We start from the raw sequence: 26395 nt of genomic DNA, 5'->3' as shown, positions 1-26395 counted from the left end.
AAGTCCGAGCAATTGAGGGTTAAGGGCCTTGCTTGAGGGCCCAACAGTGGCAACCTGGCAGTGGTGGGGCTCGAACCCACGGCATTTCGATTACAAGTCCAGTTTCTTAACCACTAGGCTATACTGCCCCGGTACTGCCTCAGGTCCCACATCACTTGGTGGGCTCGGTGGAAGAGGGAAGGTCCTGGGTTCGATTCCCAGGTGTGTAGTCTGTGTGGGTTTCCAGCCACAGTCCAAAGACGTCCATTCGGGTTCATCGAAGACTAAAGTCCACCAAGGTGTGTGTGTGTGTGTGTATTGTGATGGACAGTCCAGTGGATCAGACCCACCGCGACCATGTGTAGAATAAAGACCGTGAAGGAATAGACGTCCAATCAGATCGCTCGTTTCACCTGATCCAGCCAATGAGACAATGAGCTGAGCCGGGTGGGCGGGATGTGGAGGATTCGGTCCCCCGGTTGCATGTCTGTGGATGCTGCATGATGATGGTGATGATGGTGATGATGCGTTTCATTCTTCATGCCTGACGCTCGTGTGTCTCGGATTGTGGATTCAAACCCGATCCCGAAGATACCGGGACCGAGACGTCGCGGGGAGCTCAGCCGCGCTCGGTGCATCGCAGGGCGGTGAGCGCGGTGAGGGCCGGCGGGGCCCGGGCTGGGCCGGACTGGGCTGGGACTGGGCTGGGCTGGATCCGGCCTGACGCGCATGGATGGATGGATGGATGGATGTTACGCGCAGGTTCCGTATCAATAGCTAACGCTTATACCGACCGATAAACCGGATTTAAATCGTTTGCTGGACTGATAATCGTTCCCGCTGCGAGTGGAGGGAAGAAATCGGCCCGGTGCCCAGCGCTTGGTCTGCCAGTCATGGGCAACACGCCGGCTGCCAGGCGGGGAAACGAGATGGAAGACGGTGCGGTTCTTTCATCTTATTACATTATAATCCTGTATTTATTTATTAATCATTCATTAGCAAAATATCAAACCGTGATCACGGTTCTACGATGCCAACCGGTGTTATGCAACACCCACACACGATATACACCGATCAGCCATAACATTAAAACCACCTCCTTGTTTCTACACTCAGCTCCACTTACCATATAGAAGCACTTTGTAGTTCTACAATTACTGACTGTAGTCCGTCTGTTTCTCTGCATGCTTTGTTACCCTGCTCTCACCCTGTTCTTCAATGGTCAGGACCCCCACAGGACCACCACAGAGCAGGTATTATTTAGGTGGTGGATGATTCTCAGCACTGCAGTGACACTGACATGGTGGTGATGTGTTAGTGTGTGTTGTGCTGGTATGAGTGTTTTAAATACCGTGTCCACTCTATTAGACACTCCTACCCAGTTGGTCCACCTTGTAGATGTAAAGTCAGAGACGATCGCTCATCTATTGCTGCTGTTTGAGTCGGTCATCTTCTAGACCTTCATCAGTGGGCATAGGACGCTGCCCACGGGGCGCTGTTGGCTGGATGTTTTTGGTTGGTGGACGATTCTCAGTCCAGCGGTGACAGTGAGGTGTTTAGATCCACTCATACCAGCACAACACACACTAACACACCAGCACCATGTCAGTGTCACTGCAGTGCTGAGAATCATCCACCACCTAAATAATACCTGCTCTGTGGGGGTCCTGTGGGGGTCCTGACCATTGAAGAACAGCATGAAAAGGAGCTTACAAAGCATTCAGAGAAACAGACAGACTACAGTCAGTAATTGTAGAACTACAAAGTGGTTCTGTTTCACAGTGTTGTAACATCTGTTTTTTTCCTCCACAGTCAGAGAGTTTTTGGCCCTCGCCAGGGAGGACTTCCTCAGGAAATGGGAAAATCCCGCTCAGGTAAAAGAAGGGTTTTAAACGGCTTCATGTCTAGGGTGTGTCCTCTTAGGGGGACTGTGGGGATTATATTTATATCGTGTGTCTATGTGTGTGATCAGAACACGGCGTCTCTGGACCAGTTCGACTTGCTGAAGACTCTGGGGACGGGCTCGTTCGGCCGGGTGATGCTGGTCAGGCACCGGGAGAACGGCCAGCACTACGCCATGAAGATCCTCAGCAAGCAGAAGGTAGCCGAGCCCACGGGGCCGACCCCGGGCGGAGGTGAGGCGCCCGCTGGAGCCCCGGCTGACCCGTGTTCTCTCCCGAACAGGTGGTGAAGCTGAAGCAGATCGAACACACGCTGAACGAGAAGCGGATCCTACAGGCGGTCAGCTTCCCGTTCCTGGTGCAGCTGGAGTTCTCCTTCAAGGTACGCGCTTTACGCTGCTCTGTCAGGGCTCTGACACGACTTCAGTTATTAGAAGTGGCGTCCGGATACTTTTGTCCATTCGGTGTGTGGAAATAATGTGTTTTCGCCTTTTCTGGTTCTGTAACCCGAATGCACTTAAATTTGTGGGATTTTTTATTCCATTCCTTTCAGTGTGTGTGTGTGTGTGGGGGGGGGGGGGGTCATTCCATTATACATTGGTAAATAATAATAATAATAATAACCATAATAAAAATAATAATAACAATAATATTAATAATAATAATAATATTAATAATAAATAAAATAATAATAATAATATTCATAATAATAATAATAACAATAATAATAACAACAACAACAACAATAATAATAATATTAATAAAAATAACAACAACAATAATAATAATAAAATAATGTGATACAATAATTATAAAGGGCAGCTGTAGCCTAGTGGTTAAGGTACTGGTCCAGTAACCAGAAGGTTGCTGGTTCAAGCCCCACCACTGCCAGGTTTCCACTGTTGGGCCCTTAAGCAAGGCCCTTAACCCTCAATTGCTTAGACAGTATACTGTCACAGTGCTGTAAGTCGCTTTGGATAAAAGCGTCTGCTAAGTGCTGACAATGTAAATGTAATTATAATTACATTATTATGATGTAAATATAATAAAAACAATGATATAATAATAATAATAATATTAATAATAATAACAAATTAACAACCATAATAATAGTAATAATGAAACAGAAAAACAGTAAGTTTTGGGGGTGTGGGGGGGAGTGGGCAGATGTGTGTATGAAGTGAGATGACACTGAACTCTATGTGCTGATGAAGTGTGTGTGTGTGTGTGTGTGTGTGTGTGCGCTGGTGTTGTAGGATAACACTAACCTGTACATGGTGATGGAGTACGTTCAGGGAGGAGAGATGTTCTCACACCTGCGCAAGATCGGCAGGTTCAGGTGAGAGTCTCTTCATGTCTTTATATGGGAAAGGGGCTTCCCTAACAAGTGTTAAAGCAGGAACACATTAGAAGTGGTGTCCACATGAGCTACAGTTAGTACTTGTATACCCACAGCGTATTATTGATATTTTTCCAGTGAACCCCACGCCCGCTTCTACGCCTCTCAGATCATCCTGACCTTCGAGTACCTCCACGCCCTGGACCTGATCTACAGAGACCTGAAACCAGAGAACCTCCTCATCGACCAGCAGGGCTACATACAGGTGACGTATGGTCTACATACAGGTGACGTAGCCTAAGCCTATGACATGTCACTATGACATGTATGTGGACACCTGACCGCCAGCTCGTTGGCCTGTGGTTGTTCCTATAACAGCCTCCGCTCTTCTGGAAAGACCAAAAGTGCGTTTGTAAGGTCAGGCTCAGAAGGCCTGGCTCACGATCAGGGTTCCGATTCAGTCCAAAGGTGCTGGGTGGGGTAGAGGTCATCGCTCTCTGTAAGCACGGTGGTACAGTCATGCTGCAACAGGAAAGGGCCTTCACTAATAATAATAATAATAATATAATAATAATAATAATAATAATAAAATAATAATACCAACAATAATAAAAATAATCATAATAATCATAACAATATTAATAATAATAATAATAAATAAAATAATAATAACAACAATAACAATAATGATAATAATAATAATAATAAATAAATAAAACAATAATAATAATAATAATAACAATAATAATAACAATAATAACAATAATAATAACAATAGTAATAATACTAACAATAATAATGATAATAATAATTAAAATAAATAAAACAATAATAATAATAATGATAATAATAATACCAATAATAATAATAAAAAAAGTATAATAATAATAATAATAATAATAATAATAATAACAATAATAATAATACAAATAATAATACTAACAATAATAATGACAATAAAAATAATAATAATAAATTAAACAATAATAATAATAATGATAATAATAATACCAATAATAATAAAAAAAAAAAATAATAATAACAACAATAACAATAATATTAATAATACTAACAATAATAATGATAATAAAAATAATAATAATAAATAAAACAATAATAATAATAACAATAATAATAATAATAATAATAACTATAATAATAACAATAATAATAATAATGATGATAAAATAATAATAATAAATAAAACAATAATAATAACAATAATAATAACAATAAGAACTATAAATTACATTAATTATTTAACAATGATTATAATAATAATAATACGAAGAAGAAGCCAGTTCTCATTCTTATACAACTGTGGTCACATTTTTTACAGTGAAGTCAAGCAAATCATGTTGTTTTATTTATGTAACTGAGTTATTACGGCTGTTAGCAACTGTCACGAATGAAACACATGAATTAGAAAATTAGAAGGGCGTCCCAATACTTTCGGTCCATATAGTGTAATTCACAGAAAACTGCTGCTTTTACAATCCAGTCAAGCAGGAGCTGCAAGGATTAGATCTGGTAACTAGTTCAGTTAGTGTAAACGACTGGGTGCTGGGTGGGGGGGTGGGGGTTGGGGTTGGGGTTGGAGATGGGGTAAATATTTACCATGAAGTCTGGCATGTATTGAAACTGACCTGGAGTGTGTGTGTGTGTGTGTAGGTGACAGACTTCGGCTTTGCGAAGCGGGTCAAAGGTCGCACGTGGACGCTGTGTGGTACCCCCGAGTATCTGGCTCCAGAGATCATCCTGAGCAAGGTGATACCCTCTCTCGCCCTCTCTCTCGCCCCCTCTCGCCCTGTCCTGGTTTCGGGGTGTTCTCGGTGCTCTCGGTGTGATTTTTGATTTGGTTTTGATCTTGTCCTGTCTCAGGGTTACAATAAGGCGGTGGACTGGTGGGCTCTGGGGGTGCTGATGTACGAGATGGCGGCCGGTTACCCCCCTTTCTTCGCCGATCAGCCCATCCACATCTACGAGAAGATCGTCTCAGGAAAGGTGGGTGTAGAGGGTGAACGATTCGGTTACACTTTCAACCAGAGGGGCCTTGATCAGGGGCCCAAGAAGAGTGGCAGCAGCTAGGTGGAGGTGGGGCTTGAGCCGGCAACCTTCTGATTACTAGTTCAACATCAACAGTTGAGCTACCACTCAGAGCCGTATCTCAGCATGACGACATTTAGTAGAAGGTAGTAGGTACACAAGTAGGTAGTAGACTATAGAAGGTATGGGGGTGTGTGGGGGTGGGTTTGGGAAGTTTTTGGGGGTGGGTACTGCATGTTACCCCACAACCCCACCCCAAAGACGACAACCTGAATCAACCCCAAATTCTCACTCCAAGCCCAGATAACCAAACCGAAGCTCATCGGAAAAAAACAGCTAGTCTTGGAAGGGTTGAAAGTAAAGGAGGACGAGGACGTCCGGCAACACAAAGGACGGACAGGGTTTGAGAAACAATGAGCCGCCGTTAAGAAGTCTAAAGCCCCAAACATTAGACCGGACTGTCCGTACGGTCGCCAAGAGTCGGAACCCACCTGACGTCAACCGCAGCCAATCGTGCGTCTGGGTGGAGTGCCCGGCCGGCCAATAGCAGAGCGGAAAGAGATTGGAGCTGCTCCACCCAACTGAAGAGCCCGAAGAGGTGGTGCTGCACGGCTTCAGGGACCAGGGTTTAAACCCTGGTTGTGCCCTGTCCGGGGTGCAGCCAGAGACACTCCAAGGAAACTTGACCTTGAACTTAATCGAGAGCCTTGACGTCCACCTTGACCATGTGTGTGTGTGTGTGTGTGTGTGTGTGTGTGTGTGTGTAGGTTCGCTTCCCCTCGCACTTCAGTTCGGACCTGAAGGATCTGCTGCGCAACCTGCTGCAGGTCGACCTCACCAAGCGCTACGGCAACCTGAAGAACGGCGTCAACGACATCAAGGGACACAAGTGGTTCTCCACCACAGACTGGATCGCCATCTACCAGAAGCGGGTGAGAACCCACACACATCCTCACCTCACCGTCTTGCCTGAAGCCTTCTCAGAAGAGCGTCCAAATACTTCTGGTTATATACCTTACATTCTGCAGGGAATTCGAGAGTTCTAGTGTGCTCCCTCTCTTTGGTCGATTGCAGGCACTGTGGTCAAAAGTAACGCTGTCACGCTGTGACTAAACGGGCACAAATTCCCATACACAGGCGTACTCCAATACCAAAGTCTTGGTGGAACCCTTCTCAGAAGAGCGTCCAAATACTCCTGGCTATATCGCGAAGTGGTGTTACCTTACATTCCGCAGGGAATTCGAGAGTTCTAGTGTGCTCCCTCTCTTTGGTCGATTGCAGGCACTGTGGCCAAAAAGTATCAACCACACAACAGCAACAGTTTAGGGAAGGTCCTTTCCTATTCGGGCATGGCCACGTTCCTGTGCACACTCCAGTGGTCCCTCACTCAACACCAACCATCAGCGGGGTGTTGTTACCATACATTCTGCAAGGAATTCGAAAGTTCTAGTTTGCTCCCCTCTCTTTGGTCGATTGCAGGCACTGTGGCCAGAAGTATCAACCACACAACTTTGCAGGAACAGTTTAGGGAAGGTCCTTTCCTGTTCCGGCATGGCCACGCCCCTGTGCACAAAGCGAGCTCTATAAAGGTCCCTCACTCAACCGTCAACCGTCTGCGAGGTGGTGTTACCTTACATTCTGCAAGGAATTCGAGAGTTCTAGAGTGCCCCCTCTCTTCGGTCGATTGCAGGCACTGTGGCCAAAAGTACATGGACACTCATAATTATTCAGTTCAGGCGTCCCAGAGTTTGACGGGGTGTCTAGACAATGCAGGAGGGGGGTGTCTAGACAAACGGCTGAGAGGTTCGAGGGCTTAACGTATGCTTGTGTGTCTCGTAGGTGGAGGCTCCGTTCATCCCTAAATGCCGGGGTCCTGGAGACACCAGCAACTTCGACGACTACGAGGAGGAAGAGATCAGAGTGTCCATCACGGAAAAGTGCGCTAAGGAGTTCATCGACTTCTAGATGGGGGATTTTGGGGGGTTGTTTTTTATTCCCGCACCCCCATCCCCCCACCCAAACCACAGATCGTTCCCCCGGACTTTCATCCACCTTACGTTTCTGTTCGTCTCGGCTTCCGTTGGCGCCATTGGCTCGGTCAGGAGTCGACTGGCGCTTGACGACTTTCACTAGTCCGCTCGCTCGTTCTTTTTTGATCGATGAGGGAGTGCAAGTGATTCCATACGCCGTATGGCCGGAAGTATGCGGACACCCTCTCAACGATAGACTAGATTCCGTCGAACTCCCTTAGGTTTAAAGTGAGCTCTATAAACACGTGTCCGATGAAGGATTTATATCAACACGACTTGACTCTCTAGAGATAAGGGTCATGGTCAGGTGTCCGTATTCTTTTGGCCCGTTATTTATTTAATTATTTATTCGTATTTTTTGCCGTGGGTTTGAAATCGTTTGTCTAATTTGATCTCTTTGATTTTCCAAACGTTCCAAGACCTCGTTCCTGATTCCTCGTTACCGGCTTCTTTCTGCCCGTAGGCAAACCACGGGTGCTTCCCTGCCGAAGCACCCGTGGTTCCCTCTTCGGTTTTGTTTAGAACCCAGGCTGCCCCGTCTTTTTGCTTCCCCATTTAAGTTGTTTCTTCCTTAACAGACGGGTAAAATGAACCTGGCGTAGGGTTGGATTTTGTAATACTTGGTCAATGGTAATAATCCTTCAGGTTCCACAGCATCCGCCGATAAAGGCACGTCCGAGCATTTCGGTGACTCGAGAATCATTCCAATAAAGTTTTACTTGTGTAAATACCACGTGTGTGACGACTGCTGATTATTACTCTTATTAAGAGGAAGATGATCAACACTGAGCGAGTGGACGAGACGGCCAGAACAGAAAAGCAGCCACGGAACCACATCAAGTCCCGCAAGTTATGCTAATTTGGACAGGTAATGAGGCGTCCACGTGACGATATTGAGGAAAACCAAGAATGAGCTGGATCAGACACACGGTGTTTGGCCAACCATCACAAAGATGTGACATGTTATTCACCCTCACACAAGTGGGTATGAATACTCTATCACATGAACAGATTACAAACAGGTCGTTCCAGATTTATTTAAAATATATTTTAATCTTTACTATAAAAACGAGTGTTTAATTTATACATTAAAACTTTATACATAAAATTCACTACAGATTTTTTTTTGCATTAATAAAATTTGGTCTAATCATAAAGTCATAAATAATAAATACACAATTTTTTTATTATTGTTTATTTATTGATATATTATTGCTGTTATTGATTTATTTTTGTTGTTTATTGTTGCTGTTTTAGTTGTTTATGTTATTGTTATTTATTTATTATTACTAATGTTATTGTTTTCTATTTATTATTATTAATGTTATTGTTTGTTTATTTATTATTATTAATGTTACTGTTTTTTTCTTATTATTATTGTTATTGTTTATTATTTTCTATTATTAATGTTATTGTTTTTGATTTATTATTGCTGTTGTTGTTATTTATTTAATTATTATATTTAATTTAATTGTTTTTTATTTATTAATGTGTTTGTTGTTTAAAATAGTTATTATTGTTAATGTTATTGTTTTTTATTTGTTATTGTTTATTTATTTATTATTATTTATGTTCTTTTTGTTGTTTATTTATGTATCCATTATTATTGGTTATTGTGTTTGATTTATTATAGTTGTTTATAATTGTTATTGTTGTTGATTATTATTGTTTTTTATTTATTATTGTTAATTTTATTGTTTTATTATTGTCGTTGTTTATTGATTATTATTAATGTTATTGTTTTTGAGTTGTTATTGTTTATTTATTATTGCTGTTTTTGTTGTTTATGTTATTATTGTTGTTGTTATTTATTTATTTATTATTGAAGTTGTTTATAATTGTTATTATTGTTGATATTATTGTTTTTTAGTTGTTTATTGTTTTTGTTGATGTATTATCGCTGTTTTTGTTGTTTAAGTCATTATTATTATTGTTCTAAATGTTTTATTTTATTTTTTATTGATTGTTTATGATTGTTATCGTTTCTCTGGTGGTAAATCAGTTTTGTTTTATAAATAAAAGTTTGTTAGTAAAACGTGTCACGGAAAGAAAGGAGCGCTCGGCAGAAAACTCCTCCATTCCACCTTAAATCCGGGCCATAGTTTAGAAGAGTGGCGCATCCGGTCCACCTTAAACGCACACGCAGGCGTACAGCGGGGCTTCCGCTTCATGCGCGGCCGGAGCGCTTCTGTCTGTGTTTAACGGGGGAGAGACGCGCAGGGGACCGGACTGAGATCAGAACTGAGGTCAAGAGAAATAAACCGGTAAGAAAAATCGCGATGTGCGAACCGCGGTACCGAGACTGGATCCTGGAGACCATCGACTCCCTGCGCTCGAGGAAAGCGCGCCCGGACCTGGAGCGGATCTGCCGGATGGTGCGCAGGAGACACGGCTCGGACCCGGAGCGCACACGGGCCGAGCTGGAGAAGCTGATCCAGGAGCGGACGGTGCTCAGAGTCAACTACAAGGGCTCGGTGTCGTACCGGAACGCCGCCAGAGTGCAGCGGAAATGCCGGCGCAGGACCGAGGCTTTCTGCGGCAGCGCGGAGAACAGTGACGCGCACAGTCCGGAGCGCCGGGACGAGCCCGAGACCTCGGAGACTCCGGCGCGCGGCTGCGGGGACGACAAGCGCCGCGAACAGGACCAGGAGGACCAGGAGGAGGAGAGTTTGGCGAGTTGCGACACCTTGAGTCCCGCAGACGCGTCGGACCTCGGTGACCGGCTGGTGGCCGCCGTGTGGAGCCTGAGCGCTCGGAACCGGGCTCACGCGCAGCCGCTCGGGATCAAGGAGATCCTGGGCTACCTGGCGCACGCGGACGGGGAGAAGCTGACCCGGCACCGCGTCAAAGCCGTGCTGGAGCGCGAGATCGAGCGGGGTCGCCTGCGCAGGACGCGCCTCGGGCACATCACCGTGCCCGCGAGGAGGAGGGGGGGCAACCCGGTGGGGGGCCCGACGAGGGGCCTGAGCGCGCCGCAGGACAGACGCCCCGCGGAGCTCGAGCTCGAGGTAAGTCACCACTCACCGCACCGCGCGTGCAACTTCGTGCAGGATTTGTCTTTGTGTTTTGTTCACGCGCATGAATGCAATGTGGAGCGCGCGACGCGTTTCCGCTTTTTCTTCTTTTGCAACACGAGTCTGAAAGAGCGCACGCACAGGGATTGTTTTGGGGCGCGCGCGCGCACGCACACACGCGTGCATGTCTTGTGCATTTGCGGTGTGTGTGTGTGCGCGCGCGCGCACAACTAGTCTGCGGTGCACGAGAAGGTGCGCCGGACTGACTCGCTCGCGCTCGTACAGCGAGACAGAAACTGAGCGTGTGCTCCTGTTGTCTCTCTCTCGCGCGCGCGCGCGCGCTGAACGAGAGAACCGCGCACGTGATTCTGTTCGCTCTCAGAAACTAAGTTGCGCGAGGCGAGGCGGTGCCCGCTAAGTTCCATGCGCGGGAGGGGGAGGGGGGGTTCGAGGCTCGCGTGTCTGAAACTCTCGAGACGAGAAGCGCTCGTGAGATGCGCACATTAGTTGCGCGCGATCCTCCTCCTCTAGTGAAGCTTTGTGTTCTGTTCTGTTTCTGTTCTTCCAAATGTATGTGGACACCCCTCTTGGTTGTGTACACCCATGCTACAAACCTGAAGGCCCTTTTTTCTGTTCTGCACCCCTTTTCCAGAAAAGTTGGGACACTTTGATTGTCTAATTTGTTGATTCGCTTAAACCTTAGAATGAAAACAAAGTCCAAAAAAGTTGGGACGGGCACGTTTGCCCCCGAGTTCCATCGCCAAAGCGACTTACAGTAGTGTGACAGTATGTTGTCTAAGCAATTGAGGGTTAAGGGTCTTGCTCAAGGGCCCAACAGTGGCAACCTGGTAGCGGTGGGGCTTGAACCCGGCAAGTCTGAGAGAGAGGAACCGTGACGTGTAGAAGAAACTCCACCTGGAGCGAATTCATAATCACAAGGTGCAGGTGATTAGACAGGTCAGGCAATAGAAACTGATAAAGCAATCGTCCAAGCCTCCGTGCCCCCTCTGTTGGCCAAAACAGCAGCGCAGAAGGACATGGCTCTTAACCTGGCTGGGGGTGGTTGAACCAGTGGGTATAACCACACACACACACACACACACACACATGTAACTACACACACATACACACACACTTACACTACACACACAAGTAACTACACACATACAAACACAGGTAGCTACACACATACAAACACAGGTAGCTACACACAAGTAATTACACGCACACACTACACACATACAAACACAGGTAACTACACACAAGTAATTACACACAAACTTACACTACACACACAAGTAATTACACACACACTTACACTACACACACAAGTAATTACACACACACTTACACTACACACACAAGTAATAACACACACATACACTACACACACATACACTACACACATACAAACACAGGTAACTACACACACAAGTAATTACACACACGCTTACACTACACACACAAGTAACTACACACACAAGTAATTACACACACACTTACACTACACACACAAGTAACTACACACACAAGTAATTACACACACACTTACACTACACACACAATTAACTACACACACAAGTAATTACACACACACTTACACTACACACACAAGTAATTACACACACATACACTACACACATACAAACACAGGTAACTACACACACAAGTAATTACACACACAGACAAACACAGGTAACAACACACACAAGTAATTACACACACATACACTACACACACAGGTAACAAAAAACACAGGTAACTACACACACATACAGGTAACTACACCTACATACACTACACACACACACACAGGTAACTACACACACAGGTAACTACACACAAGTAATTACACACACACATATACTACACACACATAGGTAACTACACACACACAGGTAACTACACACACAAGTAACTACACACACATACAGGTAACTACAAACACAAGTAACTACACACACATACACACACAGGTAACTACACACACAGGTAACTACACACACACACAGGTAACTACACACACACACAGGTAACTACAAACACAAGTAACTACACACACACACACACAGGTAACTACACACACACACACACACAGGTAACTACACACACACACACACAGGTAACTACACACACACACAGGTAACTACAAACACAAGTAACTACACACACACACAGGTAACTACACACACAGGTAACTACACACACAGGTAACTACACACACACACAGGTAACTACACACACACACAGGTAACTACAAACACAAGTAACTACACACACAGGTAACTACACACACACACACAGGTAACTACACACACACACAGATAACTACAAACACAAGTAACTACACACACAGGTAACTACACACACAGGTAACTACACACACACACAGGTAACTACAAACACAAGTAACTACACACACACAGGTAACTACACACACACACAGGTAACTACACACACAGGTAACTACACACACACACAGGTAACTACACTGGTGGTGGAACCAGCACAGAAATGGGGTTTCATGGCACATTTGTGGGTTTCTGTATGTTTATATTTTTACCTCCTGGTCAGTGTTGCATTGGTTCTAATCCCACTGGTTTAACCGACACGTCATTCATTCACACAGAAAGAAGAAAAAGAGGAGGAGCTGCCGGCGACCGGGAGCGAACAGGACGAGACGATAAAAGTCGAACCCGAGGCTCCGTCACCAGTCCAAACCCAAAATATCCAACCTGAGACTGAAGCAGAGGTTAAAGGTCAGATACCTGCCCCCGCTACGGCGGGTCCGGAGGTGAAGCAGACGGACGAGAACCATCGACCGCCGCCGTCGCCTTCGTCACCGTCACGACCGGGATCCGTCCAACAGGAGGCCGAGACGAGCGGTGCAGAACCGCGTCCAGGTGGGTTTGTAGTGCAGAGGCCACGCCCACTTTCATGATAGATACAGAAGCCACGCCTCATTTAATGAGACTGATAGTTACATAAGCCACGCCCACTTTAATTTAAAAAGACTGACAGGTACACAAACCACGCCCACTTTAATTTAATGACACTGGTTGGTACATAAGCCACGCCCACTTTATTTTAATGAGACTGATAGGTACAGAAGCCACTCCCACTTTAATTTAATGAGACTGATGGGTACAGAAGCCACGCCCACTTTAAAGAGACTGCCAAGTACAGAAGCCACACCCACTTTAATTTAATGACACTGGTTGGTACAGAAGCCACGCCCACTTTAATGTAATGAGACTGATGGGTACAGAAGCCACGCCCACTTTAATTTAATGACACTGGTTGGTACAGAAGCCACGCCCACTTTAATTTAATGAGACTGATGGGTACAGAAGCCACGCCCACTTTAATTTAATGAGACTGATGGGTACAGAAGCCACGCCCACTTTAATTTAATGAGACTGATGGGTACAGAAGCCACGCCCACTTTAATGAGACTGATGGGTACATAAGTCACACCCATTTTAATTTAATGAGACTGATAGGTACATAAGCCACACCTCCTTTAATTTAATGAGACTAAGAGGTACATAAGCCACGCCCACTTTAATTTAATGAGACTGGTAGGTACATAAGCCACACCCATATTACTTATGGGTACAGAGGCCACGCCCACTTTACTAAGACTGTTTTCTCTCTGTAGTTGAGTTGGTGCTGCAGACAGAGTCGGTGGACACAGAAAATTTAATAGAGGAGCAGAGAGATGCCACACCCGACCGAATACACACACCCACGGAGGTAACCACACACACACACTGTCTGTGTGGAGTTTGGTATGTTCTCTCGGTGTCCATGGGGGTGTTTTCGGGTTCTCTCACTATCTAAAGTAAATACAGTGCGTTACAAACCTCCTCACATTTCGCTTTAATGTGTGTGTGTGTGTGTGCGTGTGTGTGTGTGTGTGTGTTTTCAGGACCGAGCTGTGCTGCTCTCAGACGGTGTGAAGGTTCCAACGTTCGTTACCATCAAGACCCGTAAGTTTCAACACAAAAACACATGCAGTACACACACATACACACAGAGGTACAGTAACTACACACTCATACACTACACACAGTAAATACACACACACACAGGTAACTACACACACACACACACACAGAGGTAACTACACACTCATACACTACACACAGTAAATACACACACACACAGGTAACTACACACACACATACACACACACACAGAGGTAACTACACACTCATACACTACACACAGTAAATACACACACACACAGGTAACTACACACACACATACACACACAGAGGTAACTACACACTCATACACTACACACAGCAAATACACACACACACAGGTAACTACACATACACACACACACACACAGAGGTAACTACACACTCATACACTACACACAGTAAATACACACACACACACACAGGTAACTACACACACACATACATACACACAGGTAACTACACACACATACACTACACAGTAAGTACACACACAGGTAACTACACACACAAGTAATTACACACACACACAGGTAACTACACACTCATACACTACACACACACACAAGTAACTACACACACATACACACACAGAGGTAACTACACACTCATACACTACACACAATAAGTACACACACACACACACACAGGTAACTACACACACACAGAGGTAACTACACACTCATACACTACACACAGTAAATACACACACACATACACACACAGAGGTAACTACACACTCATACACTACACACAGTAAGTACACACACACAGGTAACTACACACACACATACACACACAGAGGTAACTACACACTCGTACACTACACACAGTAAGTACACACACACAGGTAACTACACACACACACACACACACACACAGGTAACTACACACACACATACACACACAGGTAACTACACACACATACACTACACAGTAAGTACACACACAGGTAACTACACACACAAGTAATTACACACACACACACACACACACACACACACACACAGGTAACTACACACTCATACACTACACACACACACAAGTAACTACACACACATACACACACAGAGGTAACTACACACTCATACACTACACACAGTAAGTACACACACACACACACAGGTAACTACACACTCATACACTACACACACACACAAGTAACTACACACACATACACACACAGAGGTAACTACACACTCATACACTACACACAGTAAGTACACACACACATACACACACAGAGGTAACTACACACTCATACACTACACACAGTAAGTACACACACACACACACATACACACACACAGGTAACTACACACTCATACACTACACACAGTAAGTACACACACACACACACACAGTAAGTACACACACACATACACACACAGAGGTAACTACACACTCATACACTACACACAGTAAGTACACACACACACACACACACACACACAGGTAACTACACATTCATACACTACAAACATTGTAAAAGATGCAGAAGGTGGATTTGCTGCTCTTCAGTCGCTTCACAGATTTTTAAATCATTCTTACTGTGTGTGTGTGTGTGTGTGTGTGTGTAGAGTCGAGCTGTAAGGTAGAAGTGGGCGTGTCCTCGTGCCTCCTGACCCCGTCGGCGTCCCCGGGAGCAGCAGAGGAGCGAGGGATGAACGGAGGAATGTGAGTCCAAATACTTTTGGCCATTTAATGTAGCTGGACAGTCCAGTCATTTCATTCGTTTGTGTTTCTGGTGTCCGGCAGGTTCGTGAAGTCAGAGTCCAGCCTGGTGAGTCCGGTCGACTGGACGGTGGCCGACGTCGCCAGTTACTTCACGGCGGTCGGCTTCCCCGAGCAAGCGCTGGCCTTCAGGATGCAGGTACGAACCCGGGGTCAGGCCACGCCCCTCGCGCCCGGACCGGCCGAGCCTTAACCTGCTCTCCCTCTCTGTCCCGACAGGAAATCGACGGCAAGTCCCTCCTCCTGATGCAGCGCAACGACGTCCTGACCGGCCTGTCCATCAGGCTGGGCCCCGCCCTGAAGATCTACGAGCGCCACGTCAAGGTCCTGCAGAGGAGCCACTTTCAGGACGACGAGGCGTTCTGCTGAGACACGCCCCACACACCTACACACTCCTTTTATTCATTAGACGTGTTCCCTTGTTTAATCAGTGGTCTCCTTGGGGTAGCACTGTCGCCTCATAGCCAGAAGGTCCTGTGTTCGAATCCCAGGTGGACCGAGTTTCCTTTCACAATCCAAAGATGTCCCCCTAGGTGTGTGTGTGTCATGTGACTGGCCACCTGTCCGGCATGTTTCCCATCGTTACAAGAGTGTTGCTCGACTGGGTGTCTCTGGTCACGTCTTTATTTTTTGGAGACTGTCCTGTGGGTACTCGGGTTCCCGTCCGTCCCCCCTAAATCAACGTGAAATGCAATGGATGGCCGCCTCGTCCAGGGTGCGCCTGCTTTCCGAGAGTCGCCGGTTTCCGGGCGGTTGCAGACCCTTCTCGACCGGGTCCTGTCAGAGCTGGACCCAAACTTCAACCTGAACCAGGATGGTTTTGTGTCCTGACCCTCTTCCAGAGGTTCACTCGTGTGGTCACCGTGGTACCGACTCTCTTCCAGCTCCGGCGTGGTTCAGGTTCAAGTATCGAATGGACAGTCGGACCCAGTGTCCATTAGGAAACCCGAACCCTCGAGGTGCATCCTGGTACGTTAATATGGGAAATGCTGGAAACAAGCGAGACGTCCTCCTGTTTTTTGAAAGCCTGGCGTCTGGGAACGGATCTCTCTCGGTCTTCCAGAGACGTCGGACGTTCATAAAACGGATTCTGGATTCCAGAACCTTCCAGGGCTTTACAGAAGGCTCCAGATCCCACAGTCTTCCGGAGGGTTCCGTTTGAGAGGAATGGACTAATAAATGACTTGTTCACTTGAGCTTTAGCCTGACGTTTAGCCAATCGGGAGCTGAGTTGGCTTAAGCGAACTGGCGTCAGCGGAAACTTGCTGGTCAGGCTGAGGGTCGGAGGTCTGAGTTGACGTCATTGATCTCTGGATTTCATTCTGGTTCACGTATACGCTGGAAGTTTCCTTTCTGGTGCAACCCTCGCCGAGAGCGAGCGCACTGACAAGACAAGTGCACCTCCCGACGGCCGGGCTGTTTCGGTCGCCCCGTCCCTCGGAAATTAGCCAGTCGTGTCCAGGAAGACCGACCGTGGACTAGTTGGACCAGTCAGAACTGCGGGGATTCGCCTCCAAATCCTTGGACGGGAGGACGGGGCTGGAGAGCTGACCTCGGATACCGACCTCAGCCCAGTGTAGACGGACTGCAGGGCGTAGTCGGAATTAACCCTCATTCATTTCAGTAAGGCACAACTACACAAGGGGGCGCGTTTTCAGAGTCATTCTTGGTTTATGGGCACATTTGATTCTTCCAGACGACGACTAAGCCGCTAACGGGACTAAATCCCCACAGAATATTACAGAATAATAAAGGAAACAGAGGGGTTTCCTACCTCAAGTCCAAAGCTGGTGTGAACCCACTTCTAACGGGTCTTTCAACGAGGTTTGGGTGGATTTTTTTAACATTACCAAGAGTTCCTCGAACGGAGCGATGTCTTATTAACACTTTATTATGTAACATATGTTCAATAAGAGCACACGACTGAACCGACTCTGTAATACCGATAATAAACTATATACTTTTATTATTAAAATGTCTTGAAAATAAATAATTTGCAGAATATTTACTGGGGTTTAGCATTTTCTGGTATTTTAACGAGGCTAAGATTAAAGAAAAAAGCTCTGCTATCAGCCGGACGGGCGCCTGCACAGACACCTATACGATTAGCTGTGTGTCTGTAGGAAGGGAGAAGCGAATCGCTTCTTTTCACCTGCTAGGGGCGGGGTCTCCCCACTCGCAGTACTGTCCCTCAATCTGTCAGCAGAGGTCGCAGTCTGACTGAAAATCGCCCTGGATTGCTCTCATGGACTCTCATGTTAAAGCACTTTTTTTGGAGCTGCAGGCGCTGCAATACATTCCGAATGGGTTCCGGGAGGACTCGCACTTACGTGCTTGCGTCACACGTAACCTGGTGTCGCGATCTCGTCACCATGACTGCCATCACCTCAGTTCGGAGCAACTCCATCGTGTAATCAGGATAAATTAGCAACTTAAGAATTAGCGTCTATACTGTACATCTATACAGACTGTTGTTCTAGATGATAAGGTCTCATATATGTCACTATATGTTAATACCAGAGGTTTTTTTTGAAGTGGGACGTCAGACAAGCGTCCGAATACTTGTTGCTCTATAGTGTATAGAACCACAAGACCCTCGTCTCCTTGGTTTGTTCTTTGTCTCTGGAATTTGTCATTTTTGCTCTCTGTTTACGCCGTTTTATCTGGGTTCCACCTTCCAAAAGCACATAAAACATGTAAAAAATTTGGTAACTTTATTACATTTATTAAATATATTATTTTAGGGCCACCCAGACCAAATTTAAACATCAAGCAAGTATCTACAAAGTGGGGTAAATCATATAAGTTACAAGTAAATTACAAGTAAGTCATGTCATTTTTAAATTGTGAATTGTGATTGCACTTATTGTATCTCCACAATTGTTTAATTCTACTTCTTTATTCATTGCACATCAGTCCAGATGCCAATCTTTATTCTATCTGATGAAGACTGAATTAAATTGTTAGTGTGAAGCTTTACTTAATTTTATGATTAATGGTAAAGCTGCTCTCTCTCTCCATGTTCAGAGTTATTTGTGAGGGCAAACTGACAGATGACTTAAGATGTTAATTATTTAAGCTTTAATTTACCCATTGAACAGGTCACCTTGGCCATCATCGCAACAATTGCCCCACCTGAGAGATTTGGCAGGAGCCGCCACTGGTCCAGAGTCGAGTGGGCTGGTGTTATTTACCAAAGTGCCACCTGAGTGCCTTGGCACTATAGTGTATTGTAACTGAAGGGAACAGATTTAAAGTATAAACAGCAACAGGTGGGTATGAAGATTTACCCACCAATACTCTCCGAAACTCTAAGAGCTTACCCCACACAGACCGTCTGTGTATTGGTGGAAACTGGTGGAAATTCGATCAGGGTGGTACTCGGCCTCAGATGTTCTCAGACGTTCTTAAAATACAGAAGTATTAGTAATGGCGATAATGCCACTGTGGCTCTGTCAGGACGCCCATCCGGCCAATAGTGCCAATGGGGATCTGAACCCTGTACTCCAGCGCTAGTAGAGTGGACTGGTGTTATTTACCAAAGTGCCACCTGCATGCCTTGGCACTATAGTGTATTGTAACTGAAGGGAACAGATTTAAGGTATAAACGGCTACAGGTGGGTACGAAGATTTTACCCAACAATACTCTCCCAAACCCTAAGATCTCACTCCACACAGACCGTCCGTGTATTGGTGGAAACTGGTGGAAATTCGATCAGGGTGGTACTCGGCCTCAGACGGTCTCAGACGTTCTTAAAACAATTGTTATCAGCGGTGAATTCAATCTGCTTAATGGCCCATTAGCGCTGTGATTCACTCACAAATGATTGCTCATGGCGGACTCGTTACAGAGCTACTTTTAATCATCAGTTGAAGTTTAAGAGGTTTGTGATGAGCTAAACTATTCGGACGCTTCAAGAAGTGTCGTTGGCCGCAAAACGACCCAAACCTGGTTCAATTATGGACACTATGATTATAAAACGTACGTTTTGAGTTCACGTTTATTGAGTTCAGCGTCTATACATCTATATGGAGGAGTGACTGTTGTTCTAGATGATAAGATCTCATATATGTCACTGTATTTTAATACCAGTTGGGGGTTTTTTTTCAATGGGGACGTCCGACAAGCTCGCAGATAGGTGTCCGAATACTTTTTGCGATGTTTTATCTGGGTTCCACTTTCCAAAAGCACATAAAACATGTACAAAACGAAGTTACTTTATTAAATTACACATAAACATGACTGTGTAGTACTCTGTAATGTTTATAAGCCTTTGCAGAGCTTCTGGGTGGCACTGGACCCTATGAGACCCTGACCATGAAGTGTTCAGTGAGGCAATAAACGTATAAAAGAAGTAAACAAATATTCACACACGTATCAAATTATTAGGAACAGCACAGTTAGCATAGACATGATTGCAAAACGATTGATTTTTCTACTTCTGTATGTACTCGTGTTTCACATTTTTCACTCTTAAAATATTATAAAACGTAAAAATACTTTAAAAAATTCTGGATATTTGTTTATATTCGGTGATTTAATGACATAACAGAATTTATAATATATTTCTATATTAGCGTTAGCGACAGAGCGGAACCAATGTTACACACCGGGCGCGTTCAGGAACGTCGTTACACGCGCACCGGAAGCTCTGGGTTGAGGCCTGGAGGTGACCGAATGGAAGAGGCTCGAACTTCAGTATAAATAAAGAATAAAAACAGAGTTTAATTCTATTTAATTCCATTATTATTATGGGTTCTCACCTGGTGAGGAGTTATATAACAGAGCGGGACACCGCACCGGACCCTAAAGTTCCGTTTAATAATGATCCGCAGTTCGGCTTCAGTCCGGAGAGGAAAGAGAGAGGTAATATTTATTCTTTATTCTTTATTATTCTTTATTATTACTGTTTATTATTTATTCTTATAGTTTATTATTATTATTCTTTATTTATTACTGTTTATTGTTAATTCTTTATTATTATTAATACTGTTTATTATTATTCTTTTTTTTTATTTGTTATTTCTGTTTATTATTTATTCTTTATTATTATTATTTATTTATTATTATTATTACTGTTTATTCTTTATTCTTATAGTTTATTATTATTCTTTATTTATTATTATTATTATTATTGTTTTTATAATTAATACTGTTAATAATTATTATAGTTTATTCTTTATTAATACTGTTTATTATTATTATTATTATTGATTATTATTATTACTGTTTATTATTTATTCTTTATTATCATTACTGTTTATTTATTGTTATTGTTATTATAGTTTATTATTTATTATTATTATTCATTTTTTTTTATTATTATAGTTTATTATTATTTATAATTATTATTATTATAGTTTATTACTATAGTTTATTATTCTTTATTAATTATTATTATTATTATTAAGTATTATTATCGTTTATTATTTATTATTATTATAGTTTATTATTCTTTATTTATTATTATTAGTTTATTATTAATAATAATATAGTTTATTATTATTTTTTATTTAATAATATAGTCTGTTATTATTTATAGTTTAATAATATAGTTTATTATTATTTAATTATTTAATTATTATAGTTTATTTTTATTATTTATTTATTTATAATTATTTAATTATTTATTATTATTATTATTGTTAATGTTTATTTACATTATGTATTATTAATTCTAATCTGTATACATTATTTATTATAATATATAATGTAATGTACACAGAGCAGGTATAACACTATGAGCACTGACAGGTGAAGTGAATAACACTGATTATCTCTTCATCACGGCACCTGTTAGTGGGGGGGATATATTAGGCAGCAGGTGAACATTTTATCCTCAGAGTTGATGTTAGAAGCAGGAAAAATGATCGAGCGTGAGGATCTGAGCCAGTTTGACGAGGACCAGATTGTGATGGCTAGATGACCGGGTCAGAGCATCTCCAGAGCTGCAGCTCTTGTGGGGTGTGTCCCGGTCTGCAGTGGTCACTATCTATCAAAAGTGGTCCGAGGAAGGAACGGTGGTAAACCCGGCGACAGGGTCATGGGGGACCGAGGCTCACTGATGCACGTGTGGTCCGATCCAACAGACGAGCTCCTGTAGCTCAGACTGCTGAAGAAGTTCCTGCTGGTTCTGATAGAAAGGAGTCAGAATACACAGAGCAGCACAGTTAGTTGTGTACGGGGCAGCATAGCTCTGTACAGGGTGTGTACTGACAGGTGTGTGTGTGGTGTGTGGTGTGTGTGTGTGTGTGCAGTGCCCGTGGCCACTCGGGAGCAGATGAACTTGGCCATGTTGCCGCTGGAGCAGCGTGATTACTGCGCTCATCACCTCATCAAACTCATGAAGTGTAAGAGGGACAATTTCCCAAACTTCCTCGCCTGTAAACACCAGAGACACGACTGGGACTACTGTCAACACCAGGAGTCAGTGTACACACACACACACACACACACACACACACACACACACACACACACTTACCACACACACTGTATATGGGTCAAAGACGAGACGTAACTTTTTAGTGTCCCCACTTGATAAATAATATACAGTTATATTAATATAAGTGGATTTACCTTCAATCTACTCCATTTGTACATCTTTACTGAAACCTAAAGTAATTTTTACGGAAAACGTATGATTTTTAAAAAAATAACCCTTGAAACCCCCAAAATGTCATTCAGTGCAACGGTCCCCCTACCTCTTTAAGTAATAAAACATTAAGAAAAAACGAATTAATCTTAAGTAAAACTTACAATTTACTGCTTTGGCATAATTGTACAAATGTCATGTGTGACATATTAAATAATATTCAATCAGATGTGTTTTTTAATATTAATAATATTCAGGATACTTTCAGTCCACATTTTCCCAATCTTCAGTTGTCATTCAGTACAACGTTAATAAAAAGCCTTATTTTAATATGCGATCAAGTTACTGCAGTCATGTGACCAATTATAACAACAAGAGACTCCTGGGGACCCTTCAGCACACACACGAGGTCAATGCATTAAAGAACAAAACTGAGTGTCATTCAGTACAACACAGAAAACCTAATATTACGGTTAATCTCGTAAACAGACAAGGTTATTAACATTTATGTGAATATGTGTAGAAATGTCTTTGAGTTAAGGTCAATGTTAGCTTTTGCTAACCACTGGGATAACTGTAAAATGTGCTAAAGTAAAATTTCTGTCATTCAGTACGACAGAATTTCACTGTTGCACTAAATTGATAATGACGTAGTTATACTGACTTTATAATGTTTTAAAACTATTTTTAAATATTAAAACCACTTTTTTCCATTCTAGTCTTCCTTAATAAGAGCAGTAATTACAATGAATATTAATAATGATGTTTTTGATGAAGTGGTCCCTGAGATTTTGTTATTGTCAGGTACGATGACCTGCCATGCCATTCCTTTGTGTGGCCAAATCCACCTGATGAAATTTACTACCTTAAGTCTGATGTCAAAATCGTAATCGCAGAACCGAAGCCATGTACGGCAAGAACCTCGAGGTTAACAACAGAAGACCGGAAAACATTTGTTCAGTTCGTGAGATAAAATGCGACTTCGAATGGTTTTCACGGCTGAATGAATTTAGATTTACTGCAGCAACTTGTTCACGTGTTATGACACAGATTCCACACGTCCACACTGTTCTGGTGCCTTACAGGTTGTTATGATGGCTTCATTAGCTATGTTTTTCATGATGTAGTAATATTATAACACGTGCTTGCCACTGGTGTGGCATATTTTCATTTTCATTCTACTGCTGCTACTTTAATCAATAAAGAACTTAAAAACAAATGAAGTCATGAATATTCTGATGTAACAGGATCATTTGGAGTATGTCATTCAGTGCAGCATAAACATTTGCTTAAAATAACTGTAATAAGTAATTATTAGGGCTGTCGAAGTTAACGCGATAATAACGCATTAACGCGATTTCAATTTAACGCGATTAAAAATAATAGTGCCGTTAACGCAAATTCTAGTTCATGTTGAGACTTGACTGGTAGAACAAACGTTTTAACGTCGGACTTGCCACCGTTTTTCATTTGCGGTTTGTTAGCATAATGTAACCGAGCGTCGTAGTGATGCACTCGCTTAATAAAGAAATAAATACACGCTATATTCACAAGTTGTCGGGAGCAGAACACTTTTTTTTTTACTTATTCTGTTACGGTACCGAATACCGGAAAGCTGAGTCGAGCACGTTAGTCCATGAACTATGGAAGCCCAAAAGGGTCAAAACACACTCACTTCGTGTAGAAACGTCCATCAAACCATCGTCACGATACAACCACAGACAAGTCTGATACAATAACTACGCCTTATCCCACCTAAAGCACCGCTGATCTACAATGTTTGCTGATGGAGAAATTCTAACCTACAATCTGACATTTACTGCCTAGTATGTGAGTGAATAAACTCCCTTACAGTTTTCTCTTGTCCCAGCAGTTTTTAACATCAGTACATTTAGCATAAAATGTGTTCACCATTTTAATTGTAACATTTCACATAAAAATCCTTGTTTTCTATAACATTTACACAGATTTTTTTTAATGCGATTAATCGCGATTAACTATATGAAATTCTGAGATTAATCGCGATTAAAAAATTTAATCGTTTGACAGCCCTAGTAATTATTATATATTTTTTTCATGTGAATGCCTGCTTCATAGAAAACCGAGCTTGATTAGGTTTCGAATAGAATAGAATGTGTAGCAAAAACACACGAGGTCAGTAATTATTACTGGTGTCCCGATACTTCAGTGGGAGTAAATGTAAATTATAAATGTAAAATTATTATAGTGGGGGTTGGATGTAGACGCGGATGAGGGCGTGTCGGGTGGAATTGGGAGCAGTACAGACCCCTGACCTCTCTCTCTCTCCGTGTGCAGTTACGTGATGAGGATGAAGGAGTACGAGCGCGAGCGGAGACTGAACCTGAGGAACAAGAGGATCGACGCTCAGGCGGCGTAACCGCCTCCCTCTCTCGCCCCCGCGAGGGTTCTGTACATACTGACCGGCTCTGGGGAATAAAGAGCTCCTTTATCATCAGTACTGACCGCTGCTGTGCTTCTCTTCTCTCTTATTATTATTATTACATTACTAAATAAACCGACCAATCAGAACACAGAGTCACTGTTATATCGGCACAAGTATCAGGACGCCGCGTCTATACATCCACTGCAATCACATGCTTTCCACTGTGCTGCAACAGTTTAGGGAAGGTCCTTACCTTATACAAAGCAACCACATACAATTCAAGCAATCGAGAATTGAGGGCCTCGCTCAGGGGCCCGACATTGGCGGCGGTGGGGCTTGAATTGGCTACCGTCCGATCGCTAGTCCAGCACCTTACCCACGGAGCTACTATGCCCTGATATGACTTCACAGGAACAGTTTAGGGAAGGTCCTTACCTTATACAAAGCAACCACATACAATTCAAGCAATTGAGAATTAAGGGCCTCGCTCAGGGGCCCGACATTGGTGGAGGTGGGGCTTGAATTGGCTACCGTCCGATCGCTAATCCGGCACCTTACTCGCGGAGCTGCTACAGCCCGTATGACTTTGCAGCAACAGTTTGGGGAAGGTCTTTTCCTTACAATTGAGAATGAAGGGCCTCGCTCAGGGGCCCGACGTCGGTGGTGGTGGGGCTTGAACTAGTGGCCATCCGATCGCTTGTCCGGCTCCTTACCCACAGTGCTACCACGGGCCGATATGACTTAGCAGCAACAGTTTAGGGAAGGTCCTTTCCTTATCCAAATCGACCCCATACAGTTTAAGCAATCGAGAATTAAGGGCCTCGCTCAGGGGCCCAACATTGACTGCGGTGGTGGGGCTTGAATCGACGACGTTCGGATCGCTAGTCTGGCACCTCACTCACGGAGCTACAACTGCCCGATATGACGTCACAGGAACAGTTTAGGGAAGGTCCTTTCCTTACAATTGAGAATTAAGGGCCTCGCTCAGGGGCCAGAAATTGAGGGTGGCGGGGCTTGAACCGACGACGTTCCGATCGCTAGTCCGGCACCTTACCCACGGAGCTACCACGGGCTAATATGACTTTGCAGCAACAGTTTAGGGAAGGTCCTTTCCTTATACAAACCGACCACATACAATTCAAGCAATTGAGAATTAAGGGCCTCGCTCAGGGGCCCGAAATTGGCGGCGGCGGGGCTTGAATCGGCTACCGTCCGATCGCTAGTCCGGCACCTTACCCGCCGGAGCTACTACAGCCCGTATGACTTTGCAGCAACAGTTTGGGGAAGGTCCTTTCCTCACAATTGAGAATTGAGGGCCTCGCTCAGGGGCCCGACATTGGCGGTGGTGGGGCTTGAACCGGTA

The 26395-nt window shown here is 43.7% G+C and overlaps 3 protein-coding genes across 3 annotated transcripts; all 3 read left to right on the top strand.

Moving 5' to 3' along the window:
- Positions 1 to 810: 810 nt before the first annotated feature.
- On the top strand, positions 811 to 8025 carry prkacab (protein kinase, cAMP-dependent, catalytic, alpha, genome duplicate b). The gene is made up of 10 exons (XM_063010747.1): positions 811 to 918; positions 1792 to 1853; positions 1952 to 2080; positions 2164 to 2262; positions 3137 to 3219; positions 3358 to 3484; positions 4891 to 4986; positions 5101 to 5223; positions 6033 to 6197; positions 7105 to 8025. The coding sequence occupies exons 1-10, from the start codon at positions 873 to 875 to the stop codon at positions 7228 to 7230; spliced, it is 1056 nt and encodes a 351-aa protein (XP_062866817.1). The 5' UTR covers positions 811 to 872; the 3' UTR covers positions 7231 to 8025.
- Positions 8026 to 9574: 1549 nt separating this feature from the next.
- Positions 9575 to 18007, top strand: samd1b (sterile alpha motif domain containing 1b). Its single transcript, XM_063010776.1, has 7 exons — positions 9575 to 10303; positions 12939 to 13212; positions 13971 to 14065; positions 14241 to 14301; positions 15879 to 15975; positions 16057 to 16171; positions 16252 to 18007. Exons 1-7 carry the CDS (start codon positions 9575 to 9577, stop codon positions 16399 to 16401), a joined length of 1521 nt encoding a protein of 506 aa, XP_062866846.1. The 3' UTR covers positions 16402 to 18007.
- A 2659-nt stretch (positions 18008 to 20666) lies between these two features.
- ndufb7 (NADH:ubiquinone oxidoreductase subunit B7) lies at positions 20667 to 25104 on the top strand. The gene is made up of 3 exons (XM_063010773.1): positions 20667 to 20899; positions 22291 to 22459; positions 24945 to 25104. The coding sequence occupies exons 1-3, from the start codon at positions 20785 to 20787 to the stop codon at positions 25024 to 25026; spliced, it is 366 nt and encodes a 121-aa protein (XP_062866843.1). The 5' UTR covers positions 20667 to 20784; the 3' UTR covers positions 25027 to 25104.
- Positions 25105 to 26395: the final 1291 nt, after the last annotated feature.

This window comes from Trichomycterus rosablanca, chromosome 15, assembly GCF_030014385.1.
Source record: "Trichomycterus rosablanca isolate fTriRos1 chromosome 15, fTriRos1.hap1, whole genome shotgun sequence".
Taxonomy (NCBI): Eukaryota; Metazoa; Chordata; class Actinopteri; order Siluriformes; family Trichomycteridae; genus Trichomycterus; species Trichomycterus rosablanca.
Note: the sequence above shows the minus strand (reverse complement) of the source record. Positions and strands in the feature narration are given on the sequence as shown.